Below are 25,758 nucleotides of genomic sequence, written 5' to 3'. Positions count from 1 at the left end.
CCTGAGGAAGCTGATGTCAGCAGAGAATTACAACAGTCCCCTTTTTTCCGCATGCCTGCTGTGTGCCAGACGGGATCCTAAGCCTTTCAGCTATTTTCACACCCGTCACCTTCACCGCAGCCTCATGAGGTCTGAGTTATTCTCTCCGTTTTACAGATGACGAAGCTACGACCCAGAGCAGTTAAGTCACTCAGCCAAAGTCACCCAGCTAGGAAGGTGCGGTGCTAGGGTGTGAACCCAGGCTGCAGGGAATGAGAAGAACCACCCCAAAACGATGTGCTGAATGACACCCACTGGGGGAAACATGCATGCCCGGGTTTCCAAAGGATGCGGCCTGGAAGCCCAAAGGTCTGTGAGAGACAGGGACCTGGAAGCGGCAACACTGAAAGAGGCCCAAGGGCAGACTTGGGACTGTCATGGATTAGGGCCGCCCCAAAAGGTCAATACAATTCAGGGGGGTCAGCTCCGGGTCCCCTGGTTGTGGAGTGGTGCCCCCCGCCCTCCACACACACAGTCTGCCTTCTCTCTTTCCTCCCCCACCCCAGCCACTCTTCTTGCTCCCAAGTCTCACCCAAGTGGCGCTGGGGCCCAGTGTTTGTGTGCCCACCTCCTTTGCAGAGGGAGAGAGAGTTACACACTGAAGGAAGAGAAAAGCAACACACAGGATTAAGGCCCAGAGGGGTTTTCCCCTGGGGAAAGAGAAGGGCTAGGGCGATCAGCTTCCTCGGGCCTGGCAGCGCCTGGCAGAGAAGGAAGGACGCGGTCAGGGAGGGGACAGGCGTCTCCAGGGAGATCGTCCAGGCACCGTGAGCCCCATTTCCCTGGGGCTGACGTGTGCCCACCCTTCCTCTGAGAGCTGCCTGGGTCTCTTGTTCACCCTCATCGCCACCCTGTTTGCCCATTTGCAGACAAGGAAACAGAGGCTCAGAGAGGTTCCGCAACTTGCTAAGGTCACACAGCCAGGACACAAGGAGCTCGGATTTCCCTTGGGTTTGCCCTTAGCTACTTGCGTACACTCTTGTCACTGGGCTGCCTGCTCCCCTCCTCCTGCTGCCCTGGGCCCTCCACACTCCCGGTCTCGTTTTCTGTGCCGGAGCTTGTACAGAGCAGCCAGAAGCACCTGAGACTACGGAGAAGACCCACGGCAGGTCGGAGGAGCCACCCAAACAAAATGGCAGCCATCGCCCCAGGAATGTCACCCCAGTGGCTGCCAAGGAAGGGGCAGCCTCCCTTGGACTCTGCCCAGTGAGGTGCGGGCGCTTGTTACTAGGTTTCCCCATCTCCGATTTCAAGAACAAGGATACTGGCTGTGCGCGGAGGAGCAATACCCAGGGTTAGTTCATGCCTTCCCCAGGAAATGCCAGCATAGCTTAAAGAATGAAGGGAGGAGACATAAGGTGTCAGGAGAGAGCGAGTCGGTACATGGATAGGGTGGGTGACTTTCGTCTGCTTTTCTCCTGCAAGCAGCAAAACTCCCTCCGCTGCACCCCTGAGGTTCCAGAAGTTTGGGGAGTGACTCGACGTACCCTCTGGGTAATGGCCTGAACTGTACCCTAATCAATATGAAGAGTGCCTGGCAGGCGCCCAAGACACATTGAGCTAAGAGTGCAATTTTGGTTTTAACAAAACAACATCAATTCAAAAAATAGAATAGTGCCAAAAGTCAGGGTGGGGAGGGAGTGAAGTCAGAAAAAGAGGCAGGGACACCAACTAGAATTAGAGAAATAATAAGCATTTTTATGAGTGGATTTGGACACACTTTCTGGAACTGGCCCAAGAAGCCAGCGCCTGGGAGTGAGGACCGTGGACCGCGCACATACACACCGTTTTGTGGGTGCTCTGTAAGTGCTTGTTGCCCTGTCTGCCTGCCCACATTTGGGGGGGGGGGCAGTCATAGGTCTCATCGGAGCCCAGACCGCATGGGTGGGAGGCCTGGAGTGGTAGGGACCAGAGGCATGAAGGACAAAGGCTGAGGGCCAAGGGCACAGACAGCCCAGAGCACCCCTCCCTCCCAGATCCAGGGTCCCAGCTGCCGTTTCCCGAGCACCTGCCCCCTTTAGTGTTCGGTCCAAGGGTGACTCTAAAAGAGAAGAGCGTCCCAAAATGCTGCTCAGCTGGAAACTGCTGAGAGACGGCTGTCTCCCCCCGTTCCGGCTGATGCCGCTCTTCGCATAGCAAACAGGGAGGAGCACATGTGGATTCCAGGCGCAGGAGGTGCCCGAGCTGTGGTCTGGCACTGTCTGAGGTTGTTAAAGCCGAGCTGGCCCCACCCCAGGGTGCCTGACTGAGCGGGTCTGGGGGTGGGGTGGGGGGTCTGAGCCTTGGCATTGCCCATTTCTAGGTGATGCCGATACCTTTGGTCCCTCTGAGGACCACCCTGGAAGAACCCCTGGGCTAGAGCCTTGTTACTCGGAGCGCGGTCCTCGAACCAGCCGCAGGGACATCATCTGGAATTCTGGTAGAAATGCAACATCTAGGGCCTCATCCCAGACCCAGGCCTAATGGAACTGAATCTGTGTCATAATAAGAGCCCAGGGAATGGGCAGGCACCCCTCCAATGCTGCTGGGCATAACTGGTTTCCCCAGCCGTGTGCAGCGTCCAAACCCAGGCACTGACCTTGGCCCATCAAACCAGGGGGAAATTTCTCTGAGGATCCCTGTTGCCCATCACAGAGTCGGTCTACAGTGACCCTCAAATGGATGTCAGAAAAATTAATAATAATTATTATTATAGCCACTTGCTGAATGCCTATGTGTACACCAAGGGTTTCTCACAAATTAGTTTACACCGTTATTACAAAAACCCTACAAAATGCATTTTACGGACAAGTAAATTGAGACTCAGGTAAAGTAACTGCTTAATAAATGCAGAAAACAGAGTTAAGTTTTATAAAGGTCTAGCCACTGTTTCCCAGGGAACTAAAACTGCTTCTCTCCCAAATGAGGCCCGAGGCGAGAGGTGAGGTGAGGAGCTATCCAACCCAGGGGGGAGTCATCATTAAAGAAGCCGAAGGAGGCTGCAGTGTGTCTGTACAAGAAACAACCTTGGCTCAGCGCTGGCACACATGATCGAAATTTCCAAAGAAGCGGGTCAGCGAAGCACTCCTTGGCCGTGTCCCTGAGCCCCGCCGTGAGCCTGGCTACAAGGCGCTCGTTTACACAGCAGTGGGCCCACTTCACGGTGGGCACATGTAGGAATAGTCCCCTAGAATTCTGGGGTTCCTGAGTGGTTTGCGTGGCCTGCCCGGCCTGCCATTTAACTCCAAACTCCACTCTTCTATGAAAAATGGAGGAATTGAGAGGGGAGGCCTCTAGGGGCCACCGAAGGTAAGTGTGGGGACCTTTTAGAGCCAATCTGCTCCCTCAGATAAAGACAGCCTCAGGGCAGGCTGGGAGCCAAGAATGTAATTATATTTATTTTTGCCATTACTTTCTACTCAGGGCAAGGGATAGTGGTATTCTATTTATGTTAGTGATATCAAGATTCCTTTTATGATAAATTCATTTAAGTTTTTACGTGAGTCAATTTTAAGGAAAGTATTAAGTCAATAAAGTTATCCGAACACATGAAGGTAGACCAGGAAAATGACTGAAGTCTCTCCAGTGACAACACACGAGCCGGCCATTACCTGCCCCGGTGGTCGCAAAGCTGACAACTCCTTGCAAAACTTCCAGAGAGAGTAAGTGAGTTCATCTTTCCAGAAAAAGCACCAGGTCTAATTTATCACCATATCTGGGAAATTGCCCAGCGCAGAAAGCGTCCTCTAATCGAACTATCTTGTGCACGACTTAAAAGGCAAAGATGATTTAGGCCCAAAGGCTCCCCCACCCTGGCAACACCACTAGGTGGGCCCCCCTCGTGCAGCCTGCTGGCACCCGCCGCTTCCCCAGCACCGCGCCTCACGTGCCCTCGTTCTTGCAGGGCGCTCTTCCCTGCTAAGGGGTCAGGACCGCTGCACCCCCAGCTCCTTGCTCGGTGCCTGGCAGAGAGTCAGTGCTGCCTTGGAGAACAAAGGATGGGAAGGAGGGGGGGCAGGAAGAGGGAGTTAATTCCAGGAGGCTCCAAAAGGCCCTTGCCACCTCCATTCTGCAATTATTTATATAGTGTTGATCCCTGGACGACTCAGGGGTCATGGGCACCGAGCCCCTCCACAGCTGAAAATCCACATATAACTTCTGACTCCCCCAAATCCTAACTACTAATAGCCAACCGTTGACATAAATAGTTAACATATATTTTGCATGTTATATTATTATATACTGTTATTCTTATAATAAAGTAAGCAAGAGAAAAGAAAGTGTCATTAAGAAAATCATAGGAAGAGAAAATATGTTTACAGTATTGAAAAATCTGCATATAAATAGACCCACACAGTCCAGGGTCACCTGAATTTCTCTCCATGGCCAAAGGGGAGAACATGTGGTGGGTTATGTGCGCTCCCACATAATTGTCTGGTTTGAAATCCACGGAGTTCCATCTGTTTTACAGATGAAGCCATCTTCCTCCCCGCCCCCCATTCCATACAGAAAGACCAGCCCACAGATAGAGTAAGTATTGTGAGCAGCATGATTCATGGCTCTATACAGGCTCTGCGGCCTGGAAGGATGCGGCCAGAATCGGGAATCAGTGGGGCTGGCTCCTGGCAGGCTGATAACAAGGAGATTAATAAGGGTCCGCAAGCCCCTCCATCCTACGGCATCGAGGAGGGTTTTTAAGTCAGTGCCAGCCTGGCTGGCTTAACGGTACTGAATCTCACCTTTTGAAGCTGGAACATGTGGGAGTTGAGATCAATTGAGATAAAAGAAAGTAAAATGTATTGACTTTTGGATTTGGGGGTCTTCATCAGAGCCCCACTGTGTAGTGCTGTTCTTGTTTTCTGTCTTGGCGATCGGTGGAGATGAGGCCCTGGAGAGGCTGGTTCAGCCTGGACTCGGTGCGGGTGTATTTACTTTTTAGTTTTTTGCATCTTACACAACATAGTTTCTCATAAGGGAAGGGCTCACTCCTCTCCTGTTTATCACTGTATACCCGGTGCATGGCACCTGGCAAGCGCTTAATAACTGTTTTCCAAATGCCGCGTTTCAGCGTCACCAGCACACGCTATCTGCCGGGGCCGGTCTGCTGGAAAAGGCCATCTGCTTCCGATCCGGTGGCGCATCACAGGGCACTCACAGTGGCCCTGGAGAAAAGCCTCAGGACACTGCCCGGTCCCTGGTTTCCGTAACAGTGACCTAGAGCAGCAGCAGTCCCCGCAGAGCTGCGTCCGTGAGGGCATCTGCTTCACCAGACACAGGCGCGCACAGCCCCGTGCTGGAGGCTGGTCACATGCAAAGGTGAAGGCAGCGCAGAGGAAGTGTCCGAGGAGCTTGTGGTCTGGCCGCAGGGACAGCTCCCGTGTGACTACGAGAAACATGTCTGAAGGTCCGAGTTCAGAGATCAGGGCTTGTCATGCGAATCTGCCATGACCTTAGGCACGAGCTCCAGCTCTTTGGGCCTCAGGTCCCCCATCTTTGGAACAGGGGTGAGGTGACTTCCAGGTCTTCTCCAGCTCTAAAGCATCACAACTGGGCTGAAAGGGGTCCAGAGTCACCGGAAATAGCTAATCCTTTTGCTTTGCCTCTATGGGCCTTGCTCGGGAATTTCAGAGCAAGGAAGTAAGTTGGTGCTGATCTATTTTCATCTACCACCTGCTCTACATTCAAAAGAAAAAAAGGCTACTTTAAAGAAGAGGAAAGCAAACGAAGACACTGAGTGTCTGCTCCATGCCAGGCACTGCAATAGCTGCCTTCACAACTCATGAGGCCTCTTGATACACTTGCAAGACACACACTACAGCGTTGATATTCCCTGCCCCCCGGCACCACCAGGGGAGTCAATGTATTACAGCAAGGTTGGTGTGATGCTCAGCAGACCACATTTTAGAAATGCACAAGGGCGTGTGTAATAATATACAGGAAAGCTATCATCAAACACAGCTAAACTGGGGGGCTTGCGAGGTCTTCTTCCTTCGACTATCAGAAAGGTTCCTTATCTCCAGCAAACATCTGGTGTCCAGTATATCAGCCTGGGACGTTCACCCAGGACCGAGAAGGGTAGGGAAGGGGACACATCCAACACCCAGAACAGAAGCGACTTCAAAGGCGTCCCCTTCCTGGGTGCCCTCTAGGGGCGTTCTCAGGGAAAGGCTGCATTAATGGGGACCTTGCATCTGAATGTGGTCCCTGGAGAAATGAACAAGAGAAAGAAGAGAGGCCGGCTTACGGCAGAGGCCTTTCAAGTCCCGGTGAGGCGGGTCCAAGAGCTAAGTGTGGCGCACGGGAGCGGTGGATGGGCAGTCCGCTTCTCTTCGGAGACCAGGGGCTTACCCGCATTGTGCCACATGAGAGAAATGAGAAGCTCTCAGGGCTGCCAAGCTCCGGGTCAAGGTTTTGCAGTAGTATATTTCTGATACAGTATAAAAGGTAAAACAATGTCCAAGGTTAACTCTGCATCTGCCACAGGAGACCTAGTGACGGTCAAAATCGGACACTAAGTAACTGGCCAATGGAGGTGCTATGGTTTGAATATTTGTGTCCCCCTAAAGACACCTGTGGGGATCCTAGCTCCCAATGTGATGGAGGGAGGCGGTAAGGCCTTTGGGAAGTAACTGGGTCATGAGGGTAGAGCCCTTGTAATGGGATTAGTGACCGTGTAAAAGGGACCCCATAGAGCTCCCTCTTCCTGCTGCCAAGTGAGGATACAGGGGGAAGTCTCACTTAACATGCAGGTTCCCGGTCTCAGGTTTCGGCCTCCAGGATGGTGAGCAGTGCATTTTGGGTGTTGCTAAGCCACCCAGTCCGTGGTATTTTCTTTAAGCAGCCCCAATAAGCTAAAACAGGAGACTCAAATGAATTTCCACATAAAACCATTCCTGAGCATAGCTTTTAATGGCTGGATCCCAGTTTATCCTTATTGGTGGGCTGCGAGTGGAGAACCTAGCATGAATCTTTTCCCAATTTGCTCACCAACTGTGTCACAACCACTTGTTGAGTGACCTTTGCGTCCTCTCAATTCTCCGGTGCCTCCTTGGCTGCACACGAATCCTTCCTTGCAGCAGGGGAAGGGCAGGGTGCAGGGCCCAGCTTCCTGCAGGCACCAGAGACCTGGCTCCACACGCACCATGGTCTGGATCTGGTTTGGGTGTGAACATAGAGAAAAACTGGAATTTTTCATAGGGGGGGCCCTCTGCCGGGGAAATGGTAAGACTCAAAGAGGGATTTGGTGTCATTACAAAAGGAACCTTGAAGTGCTGAGAGGAGGTGATTTAAAATCATGGATCTTCTGAGCCAGAAGGAATATGAAAGATGCCCTGAGGACTCTTAACCCGTGTCTTGGAATCGTTCATCATACTTCTGGCCGATAGCACGTTTCCTCCAGAGGGTGAGGGTCTGTCCAGGGCCACCCTGTTGCCACACCAGGAAGCACTGCATTTACCTACGCGGGAGGGAAGAAGTGGCTGCCGCTGTCAAACACTGACGGGGCTCGGATAAGGCGGGAACCGAGAAATGTCCGCTGTGAGGTGTGCACCCAAGGGCCTCCTTGATAGAAGGGACGGGACGTAAGCCAGCCTGGAGTGGTACTAGGGAAGGTGGAGTGACCATCAGTGGAGATGAGCCTTTGAAGAAGTCTGTGAAGTACTGACGAGAGAGAAGTAGCTGAAGGAAATATGGAATGACGGTTGGGTTGTTCATTTAAGATAAGAAAAGCAAAGCTATTATAGATGCTACTTGGTGTGAGCTGCAGACAGGGCAGATGGATTAGGGGCTGGGCTCCTGAGCCAGTCCTTCTGCTTGTTCGACTCCTGGTGTCCCTACTTACGGTGTGGCCCCAGGCGAGTCTTTCACCTTCTCTGTGCCTCAGTTTCTTCTCATGTGAAGAGGGACAGCCTTTTCTGCCTGATAGGGCTATGCGAGGCTTAACTCTCGGAATGCCAATGTCGCTGTGAGCGACTCTTTTTTGGATGGCTATAAGTGTTAATAGCAATGGAATAAGTTGTATTTTATGTTTTGTTCTCTTTTTTTGTACCTCAGGTTACATATTGATATAATTTTGTCTCATGTTGATCCAAATTTCAAATGACGCATGGCACTCCAAGGGTTAAATGAAGAGTATAAAATCTGTAGGCCAGAGCCCGGCATATACTATAATAGGCCCAAGATAAGAATCAGAGTGGTCACACAGCTGAAAGGAGGCTGTGACTATATGGAAGAGAGAAGAAACAGTTGACAGAACATGAGTCTCAAAATGCAGGAAGGGATGCAAGTCAGAGCTCAGGTGGACGGCTGGCCCCTTTGTCGTGACAAAGGGCAAGAGGAGGCAGAACCCTGCTACTGACAGATATTCACTGACCCCTTCTGAGGTCCAGGCGCTGTGCTCCACGCTGGGGGCGCAGCAATCAGCAGGACAGACACACGCGTCTGTCACGGAGCCTAATTCCAGCAGCTGTGTTGGGCGGTGCACTTAATGCATCTACGTGGTGATCCGAAGACACAGCGGGATGGGAGTGGGAAGGGAAGGCCACTCTGAGGGGGTGACATCTGAGCCAAGATCTGAAGGAGGCGCAGCGAGCCGCGGCGGTAGCGGTAGGAAAAGCACTAGCGGGGAACAGCCAGTGGGCCTGGAGCACGCCTGGCGGTGAGGTGAGGTGGGCAGGGGGGTGACAGGGAGGCTGCTGTCCCCCCCTTCACCCCAAGCCGTGCTCTCAGAAGGCTGACTCCCCCTCTACAGGGGAGGGCGCCTTCAGCTTTTCTGACTAGTCTATTCGTTCACAACCCTCTCCCAGCACGTTTGGTGTGCAGGAGAGAACCCGCTCCCCGTGGAACACAGAGAAGAAGAGGGCCCTGTCCTCTCCTTGGCCCCCAGCTCAGGGACGGGGGAGGCGCTGGTGGTGAAGCCGCGAGCTAGGTGAGGCTGCCCCTGCCGCAGGTCTGGCCAGGACACCGAGGCAGGGCCTTCAGAACGGGGCAGGGGATTCAGCAAAGGCTCTGTGGCCACGAACACCTTACAGAAGAAGTCCTCCCTCCCGACAGCTTCCACCATTTCCGGCTCCAACAGCACAAATACCTGTTGCCTCTGAGTTTTAACTGCTTTGGTTTCTGGGGTTTTGAGTGGTCAGGGTACGGGAATGCAGCATTCTCAGAAGTCTTTGTATCATAAAGTATGTTCCCTTTATATGACAGGTGTGCGTTGGAAGGCACAAGTCCCACAGGATTCTGACACCCCAGTTTTGTGTCCTCTGGTTGGTGCCTCTGTTTACTCTGAAAGTGTTCTGGTTTGGATGATGAATTACTTGGTGGCAGTTTTGTGATGGGAAAGGATCGCGAGTAAGTGTGGTAGGAACAGCTTGGCATCCAAGTGACTTGTTTACTCTCATTTGGATGTGCAGATGCCTATAAGGACTTTTATAGAAAGACTAGCAAAATTGGCTAGAACCTAGTCAAAGCCCTTCATTCTCAGGGATGTTTTCTGAAGTTGAGCGGAGGGAAGAGCCCAGAGTGAACTGACACCTTTTTATAGTCTGATGGAAGTTGATTAATAAGCACAAGTTCACTGAAATCAAAGCAAGTGGCTAAATCAAATCAAGCTAATATTTCACATGAAGGAAGAGAGGATGGCAGGGAAAGGAGCTGACCAGCCAATAAGGGCAGCTCAGGGGCAGGAGAGAGACGTCCGTGAGCTTGCTGACTTAACCCTCCCTGTTGGCACCTACAGCGCCCATGGAAGCCCAGTCGCCATGGAAACACCATTGTCAAGGCTGAAACCTACAATGGTCTCTTCAGAGCTCTGTGCCAGGCGTCGTTTCAATAGCTAAGCAGTTCAAGAGCTCTGGTACAATGATAAAACTTGCTGTGTTGTGGAAAGGTGTCTCAGAGACACATCAGTAAGGCTATGTGGCCTGACCTGATGAGTAAGGAGTTAGGTGAGTGGGCGGAACTGGAGGAGATAAACAGACCGGTGATCAGCAGGGGTGGCACTAGGAATAACTCCGCCTTCGGTGCAAGCACCGTTCTAGAGGTATCACTCGCTGCCTCGAAAGCTGAAGCTGCTGCGTCATCTATGGTCACACTGGGTGCCCACTGGCCACCTAGAGGTGACTGCCCAGTGCCAGCTTTCAGTGTGGGTCACGCTGGTTCTCACACCGGTGCTAAGCTGGCAGGGCAGGAGTTCCTGGTCCTCCCTGGTGGAGCTGTGACTTCAGGAAAGCTGAGCTCCTGGCAGCAGAAGCCTACCTCAACCAGAAAGATGTCATCAAGGACAAATATGGCAAAGGTGCTCCCTATGTGGAGGACGAGGGGCGCTTTGCTCCTCACGTTCTAGGGCCGGGGGTCAGTAAAGTATGGCTCACAGGTCAAATCCAGCCAGCTACCTATTATCGTGTGGTCCTCAAGCCAAGATAAGTTTATATTTTCAAACAGCTGGAAAAAACTCAGAAGAGCTACAACATGAAAGGCGCCTGTCTTACAATATGTGATGCACTGTTCTAAATCCCTGTGCTCCTTAGCTCATCAGCCTTTACCACATCTCCATGAAGTAAATACTGCTACTCATTTTATTTCTCCCATGATGACAAGACACTAACTTTGAACCTCAATTAAGCAGAATCTTCTCCCCCAAAGAATATTGTTCTCATTAATATACCTATTACTAAAAACTGTATTCAGTTATTATTATTATATTTTTAATTCCATCAATAAAAAATTTCTGGAAATTCATTTTCTCTCTTGCTGCTTAACCATCTACACCTACGTAGTATCTTCCGTTTTTTCTCTTGGCCCACAAAGCCTAAAATATTTATTGTCTGGCCGTCTAAAGGAAGTGTGCAGACTCATATCCTATGGGACACACAACCTTGAGGTTGCCGTGGGATGTGACTGGAAAGGCTGCCTACGCTTACAAGGTGGTGAATGGCATTGATGCAGTAGCCTCTGGTTTTTATTCTGGAAGGTATGACCTTGAACTTTGGGTCTGCTGATGACCAATGTCACATCACTCCTAACCAGCTGATGGTTGGGTGTATGTCCTTCATCAAGGATTACCCAGTGGTGTCTCCTGAAGATGCCTTAGACCAGGACGACTGGGAAGCTGGGAAGAGGTTCCCCGCTAGTGCAGGTGGTACCCAGGTGGGAGGGCGTGGTCTCACAGTGGCCAAACATAAATGATGAATTACCAAGCCTGTGGACAAGAATCACGCCACTGCCTCCTGCTCAGGGGGGACTCAGGGAGACCCATCAGGAATGCAGATTGGCCCAGTACAAAGACAGGGCACCATCCCTCCCGTTGCACATGCACGACGGAAGATATGTTCATTGCCAGCCATGTAGTGAGGATCTGCACCGCATCGACCAAGGCTGGACCCCTTGCCCATCTGAGCACTTGGCCAAGTACAACCAGCTCCTCAGATGGACATGAGATGGACAGCGAAGCTCAATTTTCCAGCAACAGCTTCAGGAAGCTCCTAGTCAAGGACGCCCTTGGCAGGAGAGCCCCTGTCCAGCACTGGTCAGCTGATGGGACCTCTGATCCTGTTTTAATCACAGCTGCTCATGGCTCCAGACACAGCACTCCGGAGGGGCCTTTCCTTCTCTTGTCTCTCTGATGTCCTACCTCCTTGGAACTGCTACATCAAAAGCTGGCTTCCGGTGCATACATGCTAGCACATGGGTGAACCTTAAAAACCGTATACGAAGCAAAAGAAGGCAGACACAAAGGACAGATATGGCATGCTTCCATCTACACTAAGTATCTAGAATAGGTAAATTCATAGAGATAGAAAGTAGAACAGAAAGCTGGGAGTGAGGAGGGATGGGGGGGTGATTGTTTAATGGGTATAGAGTTTCCATGTGGGGTAACAAAAATCTTCTGGAGACTAATAGTGGTGATGGCTACACAACATTGCGAATATGCTCATACCTCTGAGTTGTACGCTTAAAAAGGGTTAAAATGGAAATTTTATGTTTTATATATTTTATCACAATTAAAAAAAACCCACCCTGAACCCTGTTGGAAGCCTTAGCTCTGTTCATGTGCTCGACCCCAAAAAAATCATCCCTTTCCTTGCTTTTCTCTCTATCCAGTGTCTGTGGGGCCATATGACTATAATGTGTCCCTTGGGGTCAAGAGGCAAGAACCCCGCTTACACACAAATTGAAAAAGAGCATTCCGTATTCTCCCAAAACGAGGAATGAAGAGCCATCTGCAAATTCATGAATTGTGCTTTCGTTTAATCTTCTATTCTCAAGACTAATCAACTGTTTAAGTTGGGTCCAGACTCTTAATTACAGCTGTCAGCGCCTGAGAGTTCATTTACTGGGTCTGACATTTTGGTGAGAAACTGGGAGTCGGGGAGATTCTAACAGAGCTATGAAACCCCAGGCTTGGATGAAGAGGCCAAACAGAAATGCAGTTTTCAGGTTCACTAACTGTACGTGGTGTGTGTCTTAACGTACCTTGTTTAGTATTGTCTTAGTTTGCTGCGTCCACTCTGCTTGGGGGGCATATCAGGTTGTGGTGGAAAGGAGACCGACACCCTAAAACACAGGGCCTCTGCATGTAACGTAGCCAGCCTGTCTCGTCACTCTGGCTGAGACTCCTAGGTAGGTCAATGGTCAGTGCTTATTACTGGCATTATACCTTGTTTTATAGGGCTCTTTATCATGTGCCAAGTGCTTTCCCACGTATTTTCTCATTTGGATGATCTAAGCATCTGTGTTTCTGTGACTTCAGCATGTTATGAATTGGCTTTAGCAAGTTTCTTCGCACTTAATCATCTTCTTCTGTCACTCAACCAAGCAGGTATCAGCACCCCCCTGTCACAAGGGCTGTGCGCTTATTTTAATAACATGGGAGGCAAAAGCTAATTAGGGAAGAAAATCCCTTGCCATTTCAAGGGATTCATTTTGAGCCAAACATCCGCAGGCTGAGAGTCTCCGAATGGCAGTCTGCCCCATTCTGCGGGTATCCGGGAGGCAGAACTGCGTCTCGTTCAGGTATAAATAACACACGGGAACGTGGCACGCAAACTGCCGGCAAGACTTGGAATGAAAAGCCCCACGTAATGCTGAAGTTAGACCGGATTGACTGAGCCCCAGTTGGGCATGGTGCTCTGCAAGGCTAAGAAGATGAACTAGACCCCTCGTTTTAACATGGGCTTGATTATTTAGGTAGGGCCAGGCCGACAGATTAGGACACCGCTGCCATTGGAGGGACAGTAGGTTGTACTCCTCGGTCGTAAGAGGAGGGCGCACACTACACCGCGCAGGGCCACCTGGAGAAGCACCAGGTTGCTCAGGAGGCAGAGGGGGGAGAGCCTTTCCTGTGGTTTCCACGGAAGCCAGGGTGAGGCAGGATAAGGCGGCTTAGGACGGGCCAGTTTGAATAATGTCAGTGGGCTCTGAGGCACGGGGGCTGTCTGAGGCGTCCAGTCCCCGGCTCGGGGGCGAGGAGGGCAGGGTGTGAGACCCCAGTAAGGGAGATGGCAGGGGCAGGGGCTCCACATGGGTTGGCTTGCCTCAGAAAGGTGCGCTGTGAGGCCCGCCGTGGCCATCGTTGGGGACTGGCTGGCCCTGGTTCCCTTAAACCGGACAGGAGCGTCCGTGCAGCGCTCTCCTCGCCGGGAGCCGGCTCCGAGTTCACGGAAGACACTGACCGGGGTTTGCTGAGGTTCGCTTTGTGTAGGAGCAGAGTTTTAAATTTTTGTAAAGTCAAGTTGGGCTACATTTTCTCTTACAATTTCTTCTCATACTCTGAATTTAAAAAGTCTTCACATATTCTTCATATCTCATCAAAGATTTGATAAATTTTCCATCTTCTTACCAATTTCTTATAGTTTGCCTCCTTTAAATTTTTTTAATTCATAATTTTCTGATTAAATTTTTATTTACAAATTTTATATTGTTAATATAGATTATTAATAGTTAACATGTATATTATATATAATATACAGTATATATTATATATCATTAATAATTTTATTTACAGATTTTTTAATTTATAATTTATTGTTTAAATCAGTCTTCCCCAGAGGGTGCTTATAAGTACTCTTGGTAATAATGTAAGATGGTTTTGGGTACTCCATTGACACAAATATTTTTGTGTTAAATATATTTTGTCTTTTTGCAAATGAGTACATATAACTATGGTACCAAACCCATATTTTCACAGATGGCATCACTTAGTTTAAGTTTTGAAAAATGAGTCCATTTTAAAATTTAAGTACATAATATTGTCGGTGATTAACAGATATAGCAAACTGGTGACAGGGCTATGAAAATTACTGAATTGGGAAACATTACTTAAATCCACTTGAAATTTATTTTGCTGTCTAGAGTAGCATAACACTCAACTGATCCCCCAAAACACACCTCCAGATTGTAAACCAAACACTCCAGACCATTTACTGAATGTCTCACTGATAACGAGTTATAAAAATCATATATCCATTCTCATATGCAGCCTTTCTGGACAGCCTCTTTTGTTCCATCAAGCTTTCATTAGTCTTGAGCTATTGTCACACTTTTAACTACTGTGCGTGACTTAATGTCTGGCCCAGCAGGTCCCCCCGCCCCCACAAGGAGTGCTGATTTTGAGCACCGGGGTCAGGACAGGGGCCATCAAAGGTCATGTGGACCACAGCATGCCCAGGAAGGCCCCGGGAGTCTGGCTCATGTGGGTTACGTTACAGAGCCGGAGCTGGCCAGCTATTCCCAAACCCAAGTTCGAAGCCAAGAGCTCCGCTGTCCCAAGGGTAAATGGAAGAGACAAAGAAGAAACATCGGATAGTGATTTAAAGTGTGAAGAACCAATGATACTCTGTGTAATTAATAACTAGACTGGGAGTGACGAAATCTGAGACACTGGACAAGTCATAGCACCCTTTCTGTTGTCTGGTCATCTGGCTGTGAAATGGGAGAATATTGCCTGTTGCCAAATAGTTTAAAAAGACCTTTAAGTCTATCAGGAAAAGACATGTATATGTGTTTACACACACACACACATTACACCTACAAGTATGCTAAGGCTAAAGAAAGCCAATAGAAAAATCCAGACTTGAAGCCAGTGTGCAAACAGGTACTAACCTCCCCCAGCAAGCTCTCATCCAATCACATTTATTCCTTACAATACACAGCTTTCCCAGTGATCTTAGCTGTTCCTTTGGGGTGCACCAACACTTTGACTGAAAGGCTAGGTGGAACTTATAAAACTAGAAAACTGAGAAGAAATATCTGCTCAAACCACACATCCTATAATCAGTAGGGGAAACTGATTTAACTTAAAATAGTCAGTGTCACATGCAACTTCTTGAAACCAGTACAGGGGGCACAGAGTGGGCAAGGTGCCGGGTTACAATAGATTTACCCACCCCCTGGCCCCGGGGCGAGACCTCCTGGCCCGACAGCCCCGGTCCAGAATGGGACTGACAGAACGGAAGGGGTGGTGGCGCTGGAAAGGGCCTTAGAATGCTTTTACTTCACAGACTTATCCTCCAGAGGAACGAGCAAAGGGGCCCATGAGTCACCCACCTCCTGCTCCTCACAAAGCGACACCACTTGATATTACTTCCCTTGCTACCAAAACCCAAACTGTTATCATGTCACACTTTGTTGGAGGCATTATGGAGTCATCTTGCTGCCTCTGTTGAACTCCTGGTGTCTCAAGTTTGAAGAAAATGTGACGGACAAGAACACATGTGAGTGAAAGCCAGAGGATGCAGGGAGCAGAGGCTGGGTCATGCTAAGAAGTGGTATCCTACGGGATTAACCAGGGGAAATTAATCCCAAAGGACTTTGTCTCAAGACTCAAAGGGAAGTCTCCAGTGGAGACCTTGGTGTGAATTAAAATAATGTTCAAGTGGGAGGCTGGGGAGGATCTGGGAGGCCTACTTCTCTGTAAAATACTTGGGTTTGTGGCTGAGCCAAGATGATGCCCATCTCGGAGTGGCTGGAATGAGACGTCATCCACCCTCTCTCGCTCCCCAAGGCCAGCTGTGGGATCTCCTGATGATTGAAGAGGGCTTTGCAAGGAAGAACTGGGTTTATAAATAATGCATTTCCTTTGTCTTGCAGGAATTCTGAAGGCAGAGGTACAATCAGATCGGCTGTGAACAGCTTACATAGCAAATCTAATAGGTTTGTAAATTAGATTTTGTGTTCATTTGTTTTTGCTGTAAGGCAGCTATTAATCTGCTTCCCCTCTTTCCTGGATGGTGCCCTTCTTCCTTAGCAAAGAGATCTGTTCTCTTTCACTTTGGCTTTGCACTTCCCTAATCACTTTGGGGGGCTGGGGGCAGCTGTCCAGAAAAGAGTCCATGAAATGGCCCAAGGTCTAGAGGCTGCAGAGGTGGAGAACTCAGAGGTTAAGAGTCACTTTCTGGAAGAGAGTCCACCCACTTTGAAGCACTTGGGGCACCAAAGAGCATATTCGTGACTTGCAGTTTGGCTGAGCAATGGAGACTCTGAGCGGAATCACGATGTTCACCCAGTTTCATCGTAGATCACTTGTCCGGGACATTAAGATAGAAAATCAAGCATTCAGAAACTTTGCCAAGACCTCTTAAAAACATGAGAGTCAATTCAGCAATGTTAACCTTGATAATTGAATGCACATTCTAAATCCTGAGAATGTTTCCTCCCCTGACAGTCCTTGGCCAGGGGACAGCCTGACGAAGAGGAGCGAGCAAATGCTTTGCAAGCCAGCAGATCTAGGCTTGCCGCTGGCTATGCGTGGACCACGCCTCTGCGGCCCCGTTCTCCCCAGTGACAACTGCCCCATCGCTCTGACCTAGAGTCTTACAAGCTCAAGCTGAAGGAGCAGAGGAAGGAAGAAGAGAATGCCAAGTTATTTGACATAAACAAAGATCACTACTCAAAACGGGCAACTTGCTTTACTTTCCTATTATCCTATTTTGGTCAGCCTGGGAATGAGCCGTCCAGTTTTTCAGAGTAAGGTCTGTTATTTGCCCTTCCAATTTTTTAGAGGCCTCTTGACCATAGGATACCTGTCCACAATGTCCATTCCTGACCCTAGAGGACTGACTCAGGAAACTGTCCTCTCTGTCCCTGATATCATGCTTCTAGATCTTGGAATGACCTCTTAACCACCTGGGAGCCACAAGAGACGCTCATCCTATGCCTGGTGAAATGTTAATACACCATGTGACTCCCTTCCACTGTGGAAAGATGCCCTCTTTTTGAGAAGGAAGATCCCTCCCCTGAAGCAGGATCCCCCATGCTCTGTGGGAGCCAGGCTGACCTAGATTCAGTCCCAGGACTTGTTAGCTGGGACCTTGGATGAATTATTTCACCCCTTTAAGCCTCAGTTTCCTCATTCGGTCAGAACAATAATACATCTTTTTCAAGGGGTGGTTCAAGGACGAGAACCTCTGAATATAAGGACCTAGCCCAGCCTGATGTGCTCAAGGCAGCCAGCTGATGCTTCACCGTGGATGCACCCATGGCGTCAGAAGGTGGGCAGAGAAGTGTAAGCCTGGCGTGAGACAGGCAGCCGCATCTGTGCAACACAGAGCATGAGCAGCCAGTGAACAGAGGCGCCCCCGGCTTATCTAAATCCATCCCTTGATTTTACCGATAAGAAGGCAGAGACCCCAGTGACTTTCCTAAGAACTACAGCGAGATAGCCACTGAGCCGGGGTTCCAGTCCAGGAAAGCCACGGGCGGTTAGGCAGGGTCCCATCCCCAAGTTTTCGCTAGGAAGCAGACGCAGAAACGGAGTTGGACCGCTGTGTGTGCGACGTTTCCCTCCTTTTCCTGCCTTCCTCACCCGCGCCCCACGGACACCTGGAAACCCCGTCTGCGGGTTTCTGATTAAGTCTCCTCTGCAAATGTGCATGCTAGGGTACCTCTGCACAACCGGGGACACCCCATATGCTCCTTTCTGAGGAGCACCACCCAAGACCGAATCCTAATTAAGCCATAAGAGGCCCCGCCACGGGTTTCTGATGAGAATATCAGCTAACCACTTAGGGAGACATCTCCTCATCACAAATATCACAGCATTTCTATCACATTTGCCTGCTGATATAAGCTGTGGTGAAGCGTGGGGTCTTAGATGTGGCAGCTAAATCAGTGGTCCCCGAGGGTCACTGCTCCTACGTGTGGCCTTCGACAAAAGTGGCATTACCACAGAAACGCAGCCTTATGAGAAAATGCATGATGTGGGGCCCCAAATGAATTTCTTCTCTACCTACAGAAAGCAAAATAGAGCACTGGGTTTAGATCTCCTCAAAAAGCTTTCATCTTTTTAAAATCAGCTGTCCGAAGATAAATGCAAAGGACAGAGGTGTTTGGTTTGGATTCTTCAAAGCTCCAGAGGCAAGCACCACACAACCAGTTCTCACTGGAACTGGGGAACCTGCTGTCCGCACAGACAAAGGAGCGTCAGATGTGAGCCGTGCGCCTCTGTGTGCAGCTGGCAGAGGCAGGCTGGCTCCTGCCTTTGGAGATGTAATTGTAACCTAGTTTCTTAGAGACATACTAGCATAGATTTCGAGCCTCCGAGCTGAGGCGGGGCCTTAATGCCCAGGGTTCCTGAGCTGGGTGGAAAGATGAGGTGCATCCAGCATTGTGACCTGCCCCAGGAGTGGAGAGCCAACCCGCTCCTTGATCCATCCAGTCTCCCCCGGGACAACATTCAAATTGGAATCCAGCAAACGCATTTACTGAGCACCTGCTATGTGACGGAGCTCCCCCGCTTACTGTCTAGTGGGAAAGCCACGGCATCAGGAACTCGAACGAGGTGGCTGTTTGAAGTGGCACCTCAGCTGGTTATAAAGCACGGAGGGGTGGGGTCAGGGGAGGATACAAGTTTGTGTTTTCTCCTTACTCAGTCTGTTCACCATCATGACATCAGGCTGCTAATGCAACTGCTATCTGGAGTTTTATGCAAGTAACTTGGAGAAGTGTTACTATTCCGACCATGGCTGCGAGGTTGCATTGGCAGGGAACATTGGGGGCGGGGGGGAGTGGAGGAGAGATAGTTTATCACCCCCTTCCTGCTTCCCAGAATGTATGTAGGTTACACAGTGGGGAGACAGTTTGTGCATTCTAGAAGATAAATAGATTTCCTCTCCTTCTCAAGTAATAGCTGCAATTTTGCTCTTCCGAAGAAGTTTACATTCAGGCCCCAGCAAAAACAAGACTGCTAGACCTGTCACTGGCATGCTAACAGATCATGTTTACCCTCTCCCTCTTCTTTTTTCCCCCATCCAGAGCTGAAGTTGTAATAAATGGCTCCTCATCACCAGCTGTTGTTGACAGAAGTAATGAGAGCATTAAACACAACATCCAGCCGGCCTCAGCCAAGTGGAGGCACAACCAGACGCTCTCTCTGAGGATCAGGTAGTGGTAATTACCTCTAGGACGAGAGGCAGGCCTCGCCTTCTTCAGCACAAGCGGACGAACTGCTGCTCTCTATCACCCACGAAGTCAGGACAGAGAGCAGTGTTTACCTCCCACCGAGGCTGGGTTTATCTGTAAACGGTCCATGGGAAATAAAAATCCCAGGCAGGTCCCATGCCCAGGACGCGCAGGCAGCTGCCCCGCCGGGGAGGCTGCAGGAGCTGAGGTCCTGGGGTTGGAAGGAGTGGGGCGCTCGGGTCCGCAGCAGCGAAAGCCTGGGGGGGGTGGCCACAGGTGGCTTCTCCCAGGGGACCAGGAAGCCGTCCTTCCCTGGATAAGGAGCCATTTCTTGCTCAGGACTGCCTGGCACCTGAGCTCCTTTCTGGGTGACAGTCCTCCCACTTGGAGGGTCTTTGGAGAGCCCCCACACACATATACACTCAGTCCTGCGGCTTGAGCAGGCTGCCTTCCCGACAACATGATAACGAAAAGCCAGAACTGCACTGGCTGACCCAGGAGCCGGCATGACACCCAACGGCAAAGGCGGGGCTCTGCAGGTGTTGGGCGCTGGGAATGGGGACCTGCAGCCTAGGAATTCCGGCCTCAGCGCTTTGGCTACTGCCTTTGACATAGCCGCCCCTGCCCCGGCAAAGACTGGTCAGGATAATCCAACCATTCTTTCCCAGGCACCACCCTGGGGGCCCGGAGTGCTGACGGGAGCCAGGCGCATTAGTGGGGAGACGATACAGGACAGCACGTTGTGATACACACAACAGGCAGCACCGCAGCTTATAAACAGGTAGCGATAAAAAGCCCATCTGCGGAGACAGCACCTCATTTTGCAAGAGAACCAAGAGGGCAGGCCGGGAAAGGGGCAGTGGGTTTTGAAGCATGATTAGGAGTTTGCCAGGCAGGCCACGCTGCCTATCACTTGTACGCAGTCCTAAGTCTGGTGTCTGCGCTCAGTGCCGCCGGGATGCAGAGCAGGGGGTAGGGAATGGGGTGGGAGGTGGGTGGCGTAGCCAGGACCAGAAGGGGAAAGCCTTGACTATGGCAGCAACCTCCCCAGGCCGTAAGCACGGGGAGGGAGCAGAGGACAGGGGCAGGCGCCCAGTGCCCAACCTTGCCCATAGCTGCCCAAGGTCACCGCGCAGAGCAGGGGGCGCCCCCACCAGGCACACACGCTGTGAAAGCAGAAATGCTCCCACATCCTCCTTCCCAAGGCTCAGTTTTGGGACGTGAGGGGGCGTCGGGGATAGAGAGGGAGATCGGAGACCTGGCAGCTGAGACCATGTGAAAGCAGCTGACTCCTGTCCCCACCATCTGCCACCCTCCCGGGGCACCTCTTCCGAGGCCCCGGGATGGACTCTGGCCCCTCGTCACGCCACCCCAATGGCTGCAGGCCTGCGCTGCTGACCTGGGATTGGCAGCACCGTGGTGGCAGTGAGAGCCCCTCTGAGTTTCCCAGGACTGCTGTAACCAAGCCCCGCCGACTCGGTGGCTTAAAACAACAGATATTTATTCTCTCTCAGTTCCGGGGGGGTCAGCATCCTGAAGGCTCTAGGGGAGTCTTCCTTGCCCCTTTTGGCTTCAGGTGGCTGTAGTCTGTCTGCATCTTGTGGCGGCATTACTCCAACCTCTGCCTCTGTGGTCACATGGTTTTCTCCTCTGTGCGTCTGCGTTCTGCTCCCCTGTCTCCTATAAGGACGCTTGTCATTGGACTTAGGGCCCATCCACGTAATTCATGGTGGTCTCATCCCAAGACCCTTAATTTTAATAACAACTGCAAGAATGTTTTTTCCAAATAAAGCCACATCACAGGTTCCAAGGGTTAGGAGTGGACATATATTTGGGGGCGGGGGGGCCTCTTTACCCCACTACACTACCTGTGAGTGACTGGCCCTTTCTCCTGCTATTTGGGTAGAGAAATGAATCCTCACCCTTTTGGAGAAGACCATTCTGGCCTTCGTGTGGATATACCTCAGCAGGAACAATGTGCCTGCACCCAGCGGGGAGAAAGAATTCCCTTCAACTTCCATTAATCATCAAAATTATTTGTAATAAAAGATTCAGCGAGTTATTTGGAATGGTGTTTAATAATGGATAGTAATTCCTTATAATTAGTTAGAAATTAATCTACTCACAAAGGTGCTTATTTGTGGGCTTTGTGGGGGCTCCCTTTGCTTTTAAATGCATGGGGATAAATCACTACAAAGGTTTTTAGCATTTTCCAAACTATTCTTAGTTTGTCAAGTTGTATAATACTTAGTAAAGCACAGTAAGTTAACATAGTGCCTCTGTTTTCTATCAAGAAATACAAATTACTCAGCAAGAGGGCTTCCCCCGGGTGATAGCAAGAGATCCAGGTCGTTGACAAGGAAAGATGCCCGGATAAAGAGCGTGGTGCCCTCTGCCAAGCAATCTAGCTGCCCCTTGGCTATAGCAGAGGTGCCCAAACCTGGGCGCCCATTCAAGTCACCTGTGGGGCACTAGAAAGTGTGCTAAGACCTGGGCCAGGCTCAGAATCAGGGTTTCTCAGGTATCAGCCTGGAACCTTTGAATTCTTTCTAGTCCCCCAAGGGACTGAGTGTCCTTCCTACTGGGAACATCTCAGATCCCACAGGCGCTCAGGCAGCCGCGTAGCCATCTGTACAACGGGGCGACCAGCTTGCAAAGTCTCCCATTTGCAAAGTGTGTGAAGATTCTGTCCCTCTGCGGCTCTGAGGAAAAGCAGACTTTGTATCTGAACAGGCGTCACTGTATCTGTTCTAGATGGGAGCTCGCTGCAGGAAACGAAATTCATTCCAGCTGATCTGGGTACCAGAGTTCTTTCTCTCTATGACTTGAGTCACTTCTAGGATATTTGGGGTGATTTAGAAAGTTCTTAAGGAAAGCCTCAAATTCCTGGGGGCCAGGCCTGCGTGGTTTGAGTAAAACTGGTGATTCCTAGAGGACACCCATCCTTTTTATGACTACACGCTACGCTAGGTGATCACAGAACTTCCCCCTAAATCAAAGTCACCCAAGAGCCTAGAAAGCTGTCTTCTGATCACCTTTGCTTTGAAATAACACAAAGCAGCCACAAAACAGACGAGCTCGCAGAACAGACCAGCTCGCAGACGCAGCCTCTCCAAGGGAGGGCGATCGGCACTCCTTACAGTGCCCACACCCGCATTTGCCTCCTGGGGGGCCCCTGTGCCCAGAGAAGGCTTCCATGGAAGAAAACGAGCCACTGAGGAATGAGGGACATCTGTCACCCTGGCTTCTGTCCCTAATCCAGGACTCACTGTCAGATGATGGCCCCAAATGCTACTGAAGGAAGGTAGTGTGACCACTGCCGGGTTTTCCCAGGACAGAGAATTTCCTGGGAAGTGCTAAGACCAGGCAGTCCTGGGAAAACCAGAATGCACATCACCCTCAACAGAGTCATTTCCCAAGGCGGTTTGCACCCTGCAGAGGAAGTAGGCATAACCAGGGCAACAGGAAGTCACAATCGTCTCTGGGCCATTCCTGACAGCCCCTGCCTGGAACTCTCAGCTCCAGCTGGGTGCTGGGCTGCAGCAGCTCTGCAGGGTGACACGGGACAGGAGAAGCTGGGTTGGCAAAGCGCAGCTTGCCCCAGGGAGACTTATCCCACGTGTGTTTGGATTTTGTAGGAAACAAATCTTAAAGTTCTTGGATGCTGAAAAGGACATTTCTGTCCTCAAGGGGACCCTGAAGCCTGGAGACATTATTCACTACATCTTCGACCGAGACAGCACGATGAATGTGTCCCAGAACCTCTACGAGCTCCTCCCCAGAACATCCCCGCTGAAGAACAAGCACTTCCGGACCTGTGCCATCGTGGGCAACTCGGGGGTCTTGCTGAACAGCGGCTGTGGGCAGGAGATTGACACACACAGCTTTGTCATAAGGTAACCGGAGCAGGAACGCTGGGTCAAGAGCAGGAGGCATATCTGACTGTCGCCAGTTGTCCCAAGTGGTTGAAACGGGACACCTGGCTGGGTTGGTATCAACCTTGTAGGCTGTATAACGATTGTACAGTGTGAAAAGAAAGAAAGAAATGCATGTAAAATAGAAACAAATCTTGATATCTCTGGTCTGAACCTAACTGCACATGAAAATCACTTTGGGAACTTTAAAAAATCCCAATGCCCACCTCAGACCAATTAAATCAATTGGGGGGAGGGGGGCGGGGAGGAGAGGCATGTGGCCCAGGGAGCCAGGTAATTCTATTATGCAGGTAAGCCTGGGAATTGCTGGTCTAGTCTATGGCCCACAGCCCGTTTTTATCAATAAAGTTTTACTGGCACACAGCCACACCCATTCATTCTCATATCCTCAATGGCTACTTTCTCATTACAATGCAGTCTTGTGTCGTTGAAAAGAGCTGAACCGTTGCAACAGAGAGCGCCTATAGCCGGCAAAGCCTAAAATATTTATAATCTGACCCTTTACAGAAAAAGGTTGCTGACTCCTGGACAGAGCCTGCTACAAAAGACTAGTAAGAAAATCTCCTGGTTGGTCCAAGTTTGCAAAACTCTTTTAAGTGTTGGAGAAGGTTATACTCCACTAGTAACTTTATATCCTGCAGTCAAAATCTGGGAAGTGAGAGGGCAACAGAGAAACTTGGGTTTTGTACTAGACCATTATGCTCACTGAAATATCACCTCTCACTTTTCAGCCACCTGGGACACACCTGGAAATAGCTACTCAGGGCCCTGACACCTGACCCCCAATCCAGACAGACTCGGAAACAAGGTCTTGCTGTCCCCTGGTCAAAAGTAGGGCACACAGGGCCTCGAGTTTCATCCTCAGCAGGGCCCCAGCCCTGGCAGAACTGGATACCATGTCTCGTGTTTCTGCTGGGACTGTCCCTCTGCAAAGAGAGCCTTGTCCTGGGGCTTTGGGAAGCGGTCTTATCTTGGAGCTCCCCGAACCTCAGAACGTGGGACTGGGCCGTGTGTTTACTTCTGCCTCCACTGGGATGGAAAAGCCACCGCAGCCTGGCAGCCAAACCCGTTCCAGTTTCTTACCTCTGCCAGGTTCTGCCTGTTCCTGGCCTTTATAATGGCCCGTCCCCCACTTCTCAAGGCCCTCCAGTATAAAGATTGAAGGAGGAAGGAGAAAAGGGAGAGAAAAAGTGGCAGGTTTGTGGACTGGGAGCTAGAGAAGGGGTGACGGTGGGGTGGGTGGGCAATGAGGATGAAAGGTTGAGGGGGAGAAACCAGCATGAGGAAAGGCCGATTCATGGATCGTGGAGGTCATGGCCTGACCACGCAGAGGTGCTGCCAGGAGGGCTGGTCCCCACAGGGTCCCCATGAGCCTGGAATGCCAGGTTTAGGAGACTGCCTGACTTAGGGTCATCTCTTTGCAATCAGTTGTCAGATGTTTGGGAATTAAAGCTCACACGCACGCACGCGCGCGCACACACACACATACACACACACCTTTCACAGGGAGAATCCTATAAACAAATGCCCTTCTACAGGACATCTATTAACTTATTTAGTTCTCACAACAACCCGGTCAGGAATGTTTTATTTTTGTCCTGGCTTTTGCAATGAGGAAACTGAGGTACAGAAAGTCAGAGGTCACATGGCTAGTTCAGGCCAGTGTCAGGCCTTGGGCATGAACTGCCTCTCTCACTGCAGACTTGCCTTCTAATACCCAGTTCCATCCCCTCCGATAAATACTACAACTTCATCTTATTTTTGTCTGTTGCATAGAATGCAAATCTGTCTGTGTCACTCTCTTGCTCAAGAGCCTTCAGTGGCTCCCTATTGCCCACAGAACCAAGTCACCGATATACAGGCCCTGTGATATCTCACCCTTTTTGCCTCTCCTGCCCCATTTCCTCCATGCAATATGCTTCAGTCAAACCAAATTACTTGCCTTCCCTAAATACCCACACTGTCTTCCACCTCTGTGCCTTGGGACACATTTCTTGCACCTAAAATGCCATATACTATAGGGTTTGTACTATAGGGTTTGCCTGGGTGTAAGACTAACCTAAAGAGCTTTTGAAAATAAATATCATTTCCTAGGCTCACCTGTTGAATCTGGATCTCCAGGTGATGGACCTGGGGAATCTGTATTTTTAACAAGGGACTGGGGTGATTCTTCTGATCTGGCAAGGTGGAGAAACACTGTCCTAATGTGCCTTTCCCACTACTGGACTGCTGCTCATTTATCCTTCTAGACTTCCCTCAATGGCCACCACCTCCAGGAAGCCCATCTGATGCTCCTCCTCCCCACAATTATAATGACAGTAGCGACAGTTAATGAGTTCTTACTGTGGTGACTCCTTTAAGTCCTGGGAGGGGTGCTGCTGTGATCTCCATCATAGCTCAAGAAACTGTTGTG

General features: G+C 50.3%; 1 protein-coding gene across 2 annotated transcripts in view; it reads left to right on the top strand.

The window, feature by feature from the left end:
- ST8SIA2 (ST8 alpha-N-acetyl-neuraminide alpha-2,8-sialyltransferase 2) overlaps positions 1 to 25,758 on the top strand; it is a 40,541-nt gene that overhangs the window by 7,416 nt on the left and 7,367 nt on the right. Inside the window, exons 2-4 of one of the 2 annotated variants that reach the window (XM_090263679.1) lie at positions 16,102 to 16,164; positions 19,264 to 19,392; positions 23,049 to 23,306. In XM_090263679.1, coding sequence (XP_090119805.1) covers positions 16,102 to 16,164; positions 19,264 to 19,392; positions 23,049 to 23,306 — 450 coding nt within the window. The remainder of the gene's footprint in view (positions 1 to 16,101; positions 16,165 to 19,263; positions 19,393 to 23,048; positions 23,307 to 25,758) is intronic. The other variant, XM_090263680.1, reaches the window with a different exon arrangement.

This window comes from Furipterus horrens, unplaced genomic scaffold (assembly GCF_987537825.1).
Source record: "Furipterus horrens unplaced genomic scaffold, mFurHor1.1.pri manual_scaffold_16, whole genome shotgun sequence".
NCBI classification, from domain to species: Eukaryota; Metazoa; Chordata; class Mammalia; order Chiroptera; family Furipteridae; genus Furipterus; species Furipterus horrens.
Note: the sequence above shows the minus strand (reverse complement) of the source record. Positions and strands in the feature narration are given on the sequence as shown.